The sequence below is a fragment of the Tachypleus tridentatus genome, chromosome 2 (assembly GCF_004210375.1).
Source record: "Tachypleus tridentatus isolate NWPU-2018 chromosome 2, ASM421037v1, whole genome shotgun sequence".
Lineage (NCBI taxonomy): Eukaryota > Metazoa > Arthropoda > Merostomata > Xiphosura > Limulidae > Tachypleus > Tachypleus tridentatus.
In genome coordinates, this window is record NC_134826.1 from 82,881,694 (window position 1) to 82,895,073 (window position 13,380).

Genomic DNA, 13,380 nt, shown 5'->3' on the forward strand with positions numbered 1-13,380 from the left:
CACCGGTATATATCTAGAGAGACAGACAGTCTCGTAAAGTTTGGTAAACAAAATATGTTGTAACATCTCTACAACTCGTTCCATAAAATCTTAGCGCAGACGTTCCTTTTTTATTTACAAAGTTGTTGATAAAAACAACAGTTTTTATGATTGTTTGTATACAAACACGTAAGATAAACATTTAAAGTGTCTTTGGTTTATGTACACTGCTGTTGAACAGTATTTCTCGAGTGTTTGTTTTGCATCTATGGGTTACTTTTTCGATTTTTTTTGTTTATGCATTTATCCCACGAATGACATCTCTTGAGAGAACATTTAGGTTTACACCTTATGAAATGTTATACTTTATGGACGTTATGTATCAAGCGTTTTTGTGCTATGTACATGGACCTTATGAAGAGTTTGTTTGTTTTGGAATTTCTCGCAAAGCTACACGAGAGCTATCTGGACTAGCCGTCCTTAATTTAACAGTGTAAGACACTAAGAGGGAAGGCAGCTAGTCATCACCACCCATTCTTGGGATACTGTTTTACCAACGAATAGTGAGATTGACCATCACAGGACGAGTATGTTTGATGCGACAGGGATTCGAACCCACGACCCTCAAATTACGAGTCGAACGCCTTAACCCACCTGGCTATGCCGGGCCCCTTCTCAAGAGATTCACTAGAATGCTTTTTTAGTTTGTGTACAACATATGAACAACTATTTTAGAATAATCATCTCTGTACACCTCATTAACAAAATTTTTGAAATGTGTTTTTGTTTACAGTTTTTAAACAATATTCCTCCAATGTTTTCATTTATTTCTTTTAAAGCTTATGAATGACATTTGTTTTTCTATTATTTTATTTGTTTGTATCTTTAAAACAATATTTCTTGGTTTGTTTTTATTTCTTTAAAGCTTCTGTTGTGTTACTTTTTTTTTTTTAAATATGGCCCCAGCATGGCCATGTGGTTAACGCACTCGACTTGTAATACGAGGGTCGTGGGTTAGAATCCCCATCACACCAAACATGCTCGCCCTTTCAGCCGTGGGGGCGTTATAATGTGACGGGTCAATCTCACAATTCGTTGGTAAGAGTAACCCAAGAGTTGGCGGTGGGTGGTGATGACTAGCTACCTTCCCTCTAGTCTTACACTACTAAATTAGGGACGGCTTGCGCAAATAGGCCTCGTATAGCTTTGCGCGAAATTCAAAACAAATCAAACCTTAAGAATTATATTTCTTAATCTGTTTTCATTTCTTTGGAGCTTAAGCTGTCCTTTTTTTTATTTGTTTATACCTTAAAAACAATATTTCGTTGTTTTACTTCTTTAGAGCTTAAGTTTTTTATTTGTTTTATACCTTAAGAACAACATTTCTTGATTTGTTTTTATTTGTTTACAACTTGAAACTTACGCGTGTATCATATTTAATAATCTTTTTACTACCTGTGTAATAACAATGTTGCCTTTTGAGCAATGGTTCCGAAAACCACTACCAGTGTGTATAAAAATACTATCCAGTAGCTTTCTTGGATATTTCATCATCAGTGTCTAGAAACGGATTGACAGAAAAGCCACTGGACAATACAAAGCGAGAACTGGAAAATTGTTATCTACAAACTGATTATGAAAATAGCTAGCACGATAAAAACCACTGTAGGGTCATTTTGTACTCATTTATAATCAAATAATCGATTAGCGATCAATTAAAACAATTTGTCCAATAGTTTTTGTTGATTACTCCTCGGGTATTTATTGTGTTTGCTATTTTCAAAATCAGTTTTTAGATAAAGATTTTCCATTTCTGTCTTTGTATTTAACTCATTGAGCAGTTATAACATTTTGGCTATCTATGTAGCTAACTCTAAGAACAGTTATACAAGTTTAGCTTTTTGTATAGTTCTCACATGCGCGTACACAAAATAAAGAAAATTTTTATTTCCCAGTCAACTAATGCTTCCCCCTGGAACAAAGTTAATTTGCTTTGTAGTTAAACTGTACTGTCCATTAAGTCAGGATAACGTTCTGTAAGAAATGTTTGTACCAAAAAATAAATAATTGAAAAATATACTGCAGATATTTATCGACCTCATCTGATGAAAGTTAAGTACGCCCGAAGCATTTGAAGGACTATTGAATTACAGTCTGTAACGACTGAAAGCTACAAATAATTATTGATGTTTATCGACTATAAACTGGATTTAGTGAAATACTAAAATAAAACATTCTATTACAATAGCACATATCAGAGATATCTCAGGATACATGGTGGTTCTTTTCATAAAATAGTCCCTCAGCGGCACAGCGGTATGCCTGCGGACTTGCAACACCATAATCCAATTTTCGATACCCATGGTGGGCAGAGCGCAGATAGCCCATTTTGTAGTTTAATTAAAACAAAACCATAAAATAAGTATGTCAGAAAGCGCCTTCTGGCAGTAGTTGAATGATCTACAAATGTTTAACATAAAACATGGTTTCTTCAGAACAAACGCCAGAAAGAGCCTAGTGGCCAAAAATGCGTATATTGTTAAAAAAGAAAACAAAGTTTTTATATTTTGAATTTTTAACCGTTAAAATTCTACAGAATTTATAAAATCAAATGTATATATATATTTTTTTTTTTTTCAAGTCGGAGAGCTAACAAAATAGAAAACTTTGTAAACATTTGGTTTGGTTAAAGCCAGACACAAAGCTACGCAAGGCGCTACATGTGCTCTTTCCCCCACTGGTATCGAAACCTGGTTTCTACTTAATAAAGAGCGATGAATGATATAGTATATATATCATAATAATAAAGGAAAGAAGCTTTAGTTGTTTTTTTACTGTTTGTGTTGTTTCAGTTTCAATGTTCTTCACTTGGTCAGCGTTGTGCTTATAGATTTACAACGTTAAAGTTCAGGGTTCGATTATCCGTGGTAGCAGCCCATTGTGAAGCTTTGCGCGAAAATAAACGAGGAAAAAAAACAAAATCAATCAATGCCATATAGTAACTTCAGTTTCGTGTTTGTTTGAAGTTCAGCACAAAGCTACACAATGAGTCATCTGTGCTCTGCCCACCACGGCTATCGAAACCCACTTAGTGACGTTGTAAGACCGCAGACATGCCGTTGTGCCACGGGGAGAGGGGTGTGCAAAGCTGTACAATGGTTACAAATCCTTTTTGTTAACCTGAAGATGACCTAATACGGTCGAAATATTGTAGTGTACTTTATTTTAATTAAAGTTTTAGTACCCATACCTGTCGTCTTTAAAATACATTTGTACAATGGTCTGTCTGTAGGTGTCCAGTAACTGACTTGTAAATAGCTACACAAAACAAAAAATATTGCTATAAAGTTTTATTTTAACGAAGTAATCAGATAAACACATTTCCAGTTTTATTAAAGCTAAGTGATACCTGACGAACCAAAAGCGTGTGATGCACTTTTATTTTATCTTTTCAAAATGAAATGATTGTAAGTACAGTCCTAGATTGATTTGTTTTGAGTTTCGCGCAAAGCTACCCTATGGCTAACTACGCTAGCCATCCATAATTGAGCAGTGATAGACTAGAGGGGAGGCAGTTAGCCAACACTAACTACACCACCAACTCTTGGACTACTCTTTTACCAACTAATGGTGGGATTGACCGTAACATAATAATGCCCCACCGCTAAAATGGTAAGCATGTTTGGTGGGAAAAGGATTTGAACCTGCGACCGTCAGATTGCGAGTCGAGCGATCTCTTTATTGTCTTTTCTTGATTAGAAAACATACCAGTCTCGAAGAAGAGGGAATTGACCGAGTGGAGTATAGCGTGCATATTAAACAGATTTAATTTCAAACAAACAACGCTTGGGACACTTTTGATGGACATGTCGCATAACTCCACACTTTTAAAATAATACTTACAATGCTAAAACCAGGAGTTCAGATAGTCCGATGTAGCTTTGCTATAAAAAAAAAAACACTTTAAAAATAATGCCTTGATGACAGCTTTATTTCAATGGAACTGATTTTCTACATTATACCAACACTTTGGTTTTACACGAAACATTGATGTCAAACTTCCCTTTTTATTCGTAGTGATTACACTAAATGTTGAAGTAAAGTTTTTATGAGTTATACCAATCTATACCCACTTCTGTTATACGCCAGTATAGAACATAGTTTCCACTGATCGGAAGTTATTATTAATTAGCTAGAAACGAGCCGAGTGTAATGACTGATTTTTCATAATAATATTGATTTTAAATTGTCATAACTATTATAAATTACATTTATTGTTTAACTTTTTAACAATCTACGTGCGTTATAGTTAAGCCACACTGGGAATCGAACCTCGTACTTTAGCGTTACAAGTCTGTACACTTATCTCTGTCTCACAAACAAGAGTCTTGCGAAACGTTTTTCTAGGAGTACGATATATCTGTAGGAATAATTATCAATTATTTCTACCGGTAAACCATTTAGAAATAGCAATATTGATAATCAGGTTTTACTGATACATGATGAGAAACTAAAGGCTTACCTAAGAGATAGATTATTAGTGCTTGAGATTGATAGATCGGAGACTGTGCATTAGGTCTGGTGCATTAAATTCCAATGTTGCTTTGGTTTTGTTTGTAGTTAGTCACAAAGCCACAAAATGGGCTATCTGTGCTGTTCCAACCCGGGCACATCGAAGCCCGGTTTTTAGCATTGTAAGCCTTCAGACTTACCATTGAGCATAGATGGGAGAGAATATGGTTTGCATTTTGCGTAAAGCTACACTAGGGCTACTTGCGCTAGCTATCCCTCTAATTTAGAGACTAGAGGAATGACAACTAGTTAACACCACCCACCGCAAACTCTTTAACCAACGAATAGTGGGATTTACCGTAATATTATGACGTTCTCACTGCTTAAAAGGCGAGTATGAGGGTTCGAAGTTGTGACCCGCAGATTGCGATAGAATTCTCTAACCACCTTGAGATGTCAAGCCAGGTGAGGAGGGTTTATTTTGAATTTCGCGCAATACTACTCGAGGGCTATCTGCGCTAGTCGTTCCTAATTTAGCAGTGTAAGACTAGAGGGAAGGCAGCTAGTCATCACCAACTCTTGGGCTACTCTTTTACCAATGAATAGTGAAATTGACCGTAACATTATAACGTCCCCACGGCTGAAAGGACAAGCATGTTTGGTTTGACGGGGATTCGAACCCACAACCCTCGGATTACGAGTCGAGTGCCTTAACCACCGGTGGGGAAGGAGTGATCAATATTGCACATTTTAGTTAACGATATTTGATAGTTAACACTCTTCTAAATGATATAAACGGACACGCAATGAATGATACAATAATTTTATCCTAAAGTGTGTAAAAGTTATAAAAATATCGAAGATGTACAACAAATAATTTCTTTGGTACCCGTTACGTCAAAGTACAGCTAATTTCTATTATGCATAACGCCAAACAAATGGCTGTGCTCTGTCCATAGGTATCGAAACCCGATTTCTAGTAGTAGGAGCACAGCTAGAGTCAAGCGACTTGAAAATAATGGTGGAGCAGGAATTGGCAAAATGGAAACTAACACACAGTTTCGGATAATCATCAGCTCCCCTTTTAATTTGATTCCACTACTACCGATGGCAACTCATTTCATAAGCCAACCAACCACACAGATAAATAACATAAACTTAAGCCTATCCTTTTCAAATCTTAAAACTTATGTCGTCTCGCCATATCTTTGGAATACAGCACAGAGAAAAATAAATATGTTTTTTATCCTACCGATCCACAAATAATCTTGTAAATTTGAATAAAATCGTATTTATACCTATCTTAATACAAGTTAATAATGGATATTCACTAATCGCCGTAACTCTTCCACCTCAGTAGTATTCAATAAAGAGACAAGAATAACAATATTTTTTATCTTGGTGTATGGATTTTCAAAATTTTTTTAACAAATCATAATTTTAATTCTTACTTCAAGTACCAAACTGTCAAAAAAAAATGTATAGAATATTCCCTACATTTTTGTAGTTAGCTTTAAACATTTAAATATGCGATTGCTTCGTATAAAGCTGCCATAATTTCCTAGGTAAAGTTTTCAACAATTTCTACAGAAAATAATTTGAGATGAAAGTTCTAATTTACACAATAACAAAAACGAAATTCAGAAACAAATGCATTTTTATTTAAATTATTTTCTACATAAAAAACCATGGCATACAAACTCTTTGAGCTTAGTGCGACATCTATACTTAATAATGTGAACTAAACTATTTTAAATACAAGCATAAGGTGTAAATACATACACAATACCTAAAAAAAAAGAAGCAGTAACTACTATACAATAAAGGCATAGTTTATAAAAAAATATATATGTCGGAATGTCTTTGCTCATGTACAAAACATGATGAACACGAAGTAGTACTTTGTGTTTGTTCCTAACCCTATTCCAAATAAACTAGTTCACACAAATCAGCCAACAGTTATAGTATTATGAGAACAATCAGGGTCATTAAAGTCATATATTTAAAAAAGTATAAACATTGTAGAATGAACAATAATTAATTTTTATGTTGTTAGATTACTGTTATTTGCCTAATTAAACTCTCATTTTCGGAGAGACTTTCTGAGAATCAAATTATTAATACATTAATGTAATCCCATACCAGATTATTCATTAAGTTTCCTACTAAACCTGATGCACGCAAAACATATGCTACATAACATTATTTTATAAATGTTATAATACCTGCATGTTAAACTTTAATTCTACATTATAAGAACGTCAGTAATTTTTACTGTGGTTAACTTGGTATATTTACTTTTATTGAAACCAATGTATTAATTTCGATTTTTGACAAAAATTAGTTACCTCCTTAATTTAGAATTCATTTAAAAATGTAATTTACGCAATATTTCACACAAAAAGGTGAAAATTTTCAACTCATATTAGTGTAATTTTGTCTTACTTTGTTAAATTTAATGTTACTGTCTCAGTTTCGTGTAGTAATAATGATGTTTTCGAATATTAAACTTAGAACAAGAATGGCAAGGAACATGTCAGGATTAGCTCTCAAGTAAAAATTTTTTTAAAACCCATTTCTTTTTCTACAAAATAGTAAGGTTACTAAATCAAGAACCCAACATTTACTTAATCCCACTTGGTTAATTTTCATTAGATCTCGATATTAATGTTAATTACAATCAGTTGAACATGCACACAATATGGTAATTAAGTAACAGATCTCCATTCTGTCAGGAAAAAATGTCAAAGACAAACTACAAAACTGGATATATTCACAAATCTTTCTAATGTCTAACAAGTAACAAAATATGTAGACATATAGTAATATTCTAGTTATAAACTTTTATGGCGTTCTTTACAATAACATGCCACTAAACCTTCCCCCAAATTACAAAAACAAATTGTTGTTTTTCTTAATTAAATTCCATGAGATTCATTCTATAAGTTTTTCCAATAAGCTAATTTGTACAGTTCTAGCAATATTATTTGAATTTCTGTCACTCACAAAATTTACAATACACACGTTAAATATATTTAGATCAGTTTTCACACTTCCAGTTATTTCTACAATGACATTCATCACCTTTTTTTATTTTCCTTAATTATCCAAGAAAAAGCTTAATTAAACTGCATCCATTTCTTCTTGAAGCAACTACTAAGCATGATGTACAAACTACAAATGTGAACTCTTTTAATAATGAGTGGTGTCTATAAACATTATATCAACCTTTATCACTCATCCTAACTGAGAAACCTACCTTACCTTGAAATATAAAATCTAACCGTCTACTTTTTTAACTGTAGAAACTTGCATAAAGATAACTCGAAATATTAACAAAATGTTTTTAAAATCCATACAATAATGTTTATTTTGGTTGTGTGGAATGCATTTTTTTTCTTATTATCAAAGTACCAAATGATTGTTCTCTTTTTTTTTTTCCTTACTACTAATATAAAATACAGAAAAACAAAGGGAGTCCATGTGATGGTTGTATATACAAAGTCAATTTTATCATAGGAAGGAAAGCTATAGAAAAAAAACTGCTGGGGACAAAAATAATCAAAGCCCACAAACCAATCTTCTTTTTCTGACATTCAAGGATAAAGGATTACAAACTGGGGTTCCTGATAATTCTTCACAACCTGGTACTGGGATATCACACATAAGAGACAGTATATCTGAAAAACAAGCATCATGAAACTCTTTACATGATAAAAACTTATCGTTCAAATGATGACAAGGTTTAGGAATATTCTGTTTATCTGAAACATCATCTTGAGTTTTGATATGACTTTTACTGCCAACAGCTCATTTGCTACAAAGCATCAAACTGATATCAGATGCACATTTATATGTATTACAGTAAGTACACAAAGAGAAAGTATAATGTTTTTGGGGAGAGTGTAGCTATATTATTCAACTTCTACTTCCATTCCTCATTATTACAGAATACCCAAAGCTCATCTTCACTGACAACAATAAGTATTTTGGAGAATGTGCTGCTTGTTTTAAATATTGTTTTTGACTGCTAGGTTAAAGTTTATTATTAAGACTAACCTAAATCTCCTTAACTGGCTGAACCTTGTGAGATGTTACTGAGATCACACATGGTTCACACGGAAGTGCTCACAATACTTTCAAATGCTCTCAGAAAGTTTTTCAAGCTCTTTATGGAAGCTAAAATCTAGATTGACATAAACTGAATTCCACTAACATTTCATAAAACTGACATTTGTTTAACATATAAATATATATACAAAAAAACTCCATAACATACATTAAAGTCATATGCTGGTATATTCTATTATTATATTTTCAAGCACTTTTTAAAAATAGCCCTTTTTCAATCTTTTAAAATTCCATTCTGAAATTTGAGGACTTCAAATGATGCATATGTCTTGATTACAAACCTAAGATATCATTAACTAATAATAGTACCCAGCTGATGAGTCAAAGCATTCTAATCTTTATAAACAGAAATGTATAATAAAACATACTTCACACAATCCCATACCCGTTTATACTCTCATCCCTAAGATGTGTGATCACCAATGGTCAGTTGCAAACTTTCTCTTTGTTAACCTGAAGATGACCTAGGAAGGTCGAAACATTGTTCTCTGCCTTATTAGTGAAAGTGTTAATACCCATACCAGCTGTTCCGAGATACATTTTTATTTCAAGTGTGTTTCTCGTCATCAGGAAAGAATACTTTGTTAGTCCTTACTAATTACCAAATTGATGTTTAATTTCACTTGTACACAGCTCGTTCTGGCTGGAAGTAAGTATTAATTATTCACAACTTGACAGATAGAGCACTGATGTGTAAATATACAACTGGAACGTGAAATGTTCCTTGATTTTTCACTATCATTCTTACATGTTCACTTAGTAATGTATAATAGTATTGACTAATAACATAATTTGATTACTAACCATAACAACAACGCAAACGTTATTTGTTCATACAATTACCTAACATTTACCTGTTCACTAGACAAAGGTTTTTAGTAATACTGTTGACACTGGTGAATTTTGTCGTAATTTTGACTTTATTTTCCCATTGAATGTCATATAAGTTTACTGCAAGTTATTAATTAACAGAAAGTAATACTTCATCATTTAATTATGTAACAAATTTGAGAGGTCAAAATAACTGAACATATGTAAATGTCAGGTCAAGTCGTACATAAAAAGCATTTGCTTTTTTGACCAGTGACCAACAGTTACCTTGGGTCTTAAAAATAATAAAAATTGAATAACAAAAATAATAATGCTTAGGTAACCTAAACCACTGCCCATTCTTTCAGAACTTACACAAAACAATAAACATGTGACCTCTGATTTAAAAAAAAAATTATTGTAATGTATACCATAACAACTATTTATGCATGGATGCATTATGGGAACAATATAAGAAATATTTAACTTACATGAAGGCCATCAAAACACCACAGGACAAAGGCTGCCAATACTGAATATAACTTGAAAAAACAACAAGAACAAAGAGTTAGAATTTTAAAACACAATACTGTAAGAAAAATTACACCAGTGAGACAAAGATACAACTCCTAAAGGCCACACATATCTAACTGCATTATATCTTAAGATACAGGGTCTGAATATGTTATAATAATTTTTAATATGTAAATCAGCAAATAAGCTGGCATTAAGTCTGGTGGAATGGCGCAGATTGTATAAGAACTACATTTTAATATTATTGGCTGTTACGTAGATAGGTTAATGCTACCAAAATTTGAGAGCTTTTAAGAAGGATATGTAAGTCTTCTACAGTATAAAATATTCATACAAATGGATCACAGAGATGTGTTCAACATATTTTGACTGATGATTTAGAATTTTCATGGAATATCTACTGTATTTCATGGGAGAAAAAAAAAAGGAAAGGAAACGGAGTTTCCCTTGGATTACGAGAATCATTCTGAAAGATATTTGCAAGAAAACTGATATTCATACTATTCCATACAATGATATACAGATTGAGTCATTGGATGCAGCAGTTATGGGTTACTGTGAGATTGTCCTAGTGAAATGGGTGCAGGGAATTTGAGCATGTGTGATTTGTGTAATTTTTTCTTCTTGATTATGGTGTGTACTATTGCAAGGGTCATGTGGATAACTTTTGCCACTGACCTTTGTGTTCATGGATTCTCACATGTTTAACAAGATGCCACACTTTGATTACCATGGTTAGAGTACGGTTTGTCATAGGTTTCTTTCTTCAAAATTTTCCAGTTTGATTTTAAATTATTTTACTGTGAGAATATTTAATAGCTCAAAGCTATGGAAATTTAAACTACCCTACTTTGCTAGGTTAAAAAATTAGGTAACTGCATTAATTATGTTTTGATAAAGTTTTTATGTTTTTATAAAGTTCAGTTCAAGAACTCAATAACATGAGCTCGTAGATCAGTATAATGAAATAGTATGAGAAAGAATGCAATTCTACCTCTCAGACAATATATTTATAATGTTTATAGTTGTAGAAGCTTGGACGTTTTTCAAAATTATTTGAGCTACAAATAAGCAGCAAAGATTATGGACTGATATCTTTCTAAGGTATAATGAAATGTTCTACCTGTGTAGATAGGAAGCAAACAACAAAACTGGGGTACAAAGTTTGGATTTCATTTTATTACTTTAACTAAATCATATCTTACTAAAACATGCATCAAAATCTGGCCACTGTAGTTATAATTTTATTCTATAGGTGAGTTAACAGGAGAGATAAGACAGGATTTTTTAAACCTGGAAGGTTAGTTTAATGCAGTTTTAAAGCTTGTTAGTATCCTATAGATTTCCCAGTAAGAAGTCTTAAAATTTCCATAAATAATTCTTAAGGTTGCATAGTAATCTCACTGTTATGTTGAATTAATGAGTAGTTGAAATTTATCACGAATCAAATATATAGGTGCTAAACATGTCATTAATTTTTCCCATGCATGGCTTGTATAAATGGCAACATTCTACTGTATTAGTATGTATTTAACCATTTGTATTACATTGTACTAATTAAATGTTTGCTTTAAATACTCTTTAAACTAAACTATTTAGGTACTTCGCATAGGAAATTAACACTGAAAATTACTTAACAACAGGTCCAAACCAGAGCAACTGAGGAGCAAGTTAATATTAAAAACAACAACTCACATTTCTGTAGTAACGAGCGATGAACCACAAACCAACAGCAACCATCAATAAAATCTCTAACATCATTCCAATAAACCAAGGAAAGAAAAGGCAACGATTATCCTGAAAGATGAACAATTTAACTTGTAACATATATATATATATATACAAGATTTTGCTTTATTTTAGTACTGACTTTAACTTTCTATTTAGTTGACACAGAGTTCATCTAAATAGAAATCACAATTTTTTTAATACATTTGCATAATTCCCCTAATATTTCACACTTGTCTTTCTAAACATTTAACAGACTTAAAAGGGGAGTTGGAGCAAAATAAAAATAAATAAAAAGATATAAAATAATACAAATTTTAAATAAATATTTCACTTTTATATTTTGATTGTTTATAGTATCTTGTGTCTAAAAATAACAAACTTAATAAAATGTACATAGAAATTAAAATGATAAATGAAAAAAAACTAAGTAGCTGAGAAAGAAACTACATCAAAAATTATTCTGTTAACTGGTACAGTAGGGTAAACATTTTCAGAGTGAAAGTTTTTTTCTCTAAAGTTTCACACAAAATAAAAATATTTTTACTCACTTTCGACAGTCCAACTTGAAGCATAATAGTAGTGAGTATGAAACATATGCTGAAGACAATTGTGAATATTCCCGCAGAATAAGTATCTGTTCACACATAAAAAATAAAACTGACTACTAAATACAAAGGGTTAGGGTTACATAAAAAAAAGTTCCATAGTGTAATTAATTCATTAATAGGAAAGTAAATTGCATTATTTTTTTTGCATGGTAAGAGGTTGGTTTAAAGCTGTGAACATTTTATGATGATATCATAAAGTAATGTGTGTTAACGGATGCATGAATATATATATAATTTTTATACAATAATTATTTCACTGAGTTTTGTAAATATATAATTCTTATTTTAATAATCATATTCCACAATAAAGTTCAAATAAGTTATGTACACTTATTACCTTCTTTATTGAGTTCAAAATAAGGTCCAAAGAACCATTCTGATCTTCCACCTTGCATTACATAAATTGCATAAACAATGGTTATTATGTGAATCACCTAAGAAAAACAACAAACAAACGAATCTTCAATAACATAAACTGAAGTTAAAGACGGTATTATTTTTCAGACATATTTTGTTGCCTCAGTTAAGTCTACTAAACACGTGGTTCTGTTATGAAAAAATGGACATTCCAAAGTTATTTATACTCAATTGTTCGATAATTTTACCATATTCGCAACTTACATTGACTGACCTTTAGTTAGAACACATTTTAGGGCTAGGTTACATCATGGTGTGTATGTTAATTTATAACTAATAATAGAATAATATGTTGCCCTACACAAATATACTCACCCCTGTATAGACAGCGGCGTAGTAGCTTCCCATTTTGACAGTAGTCCATGAATATACCTGAAATGGTGTCCAACATCTTTCTAACACCGGCATAATGGCGTCAAACTGGCAGTTGCAAGAACAAACAATTCTGGTTACGTTAGGCTTACCTTTGTTTACAGGTGAGACGTCGTTATTATGAAACTTTTTTATATTTTAAATTTAATTTCAATGGATTGTAAAACTATGAACAATATCAATATTACTCTGCATTATATGTGGGGTTTTTATGGGATTATTTCAAATATACTGATTTTTTCTTCAAAATTTCAGCCCTAAACGTTCATATTATCAACATATACTC

At 32.1% G+C, this 13,380-nt stretch overlaps 1 protein-coding gene across 1 annotated transcript; it reads right to left on the minus strand.

Moving 5' to 3' along the window:
• Window positions 1-6,130: 6,130 nt before the first annotated feature.
• On the minus strand, window positions 6,131-13,380 carry LOC143244385 (uncharacterized). The gene is made up of 6 exons (XM_076488950.1): window positions 13,038-13,380; window positions 12,643-12,739; window positions 12,246-12,331; window positions 11,662-11,763; window positions 9,924-9,974; window positions 6,131-8,171 (listed from the first exon to the last, which is right to left on the minus strand). Exons 1-6 carry the CDS (start codon window positions 13,128-13,130, stop codon window positions 8,088-8,090), a joined length of 513 nt encoding a protein of 170 aa, XP_076345065.1. The 5' UTR covers window positions 13,131-13,380; the 3' UTR covers window positions 6,131-8,087.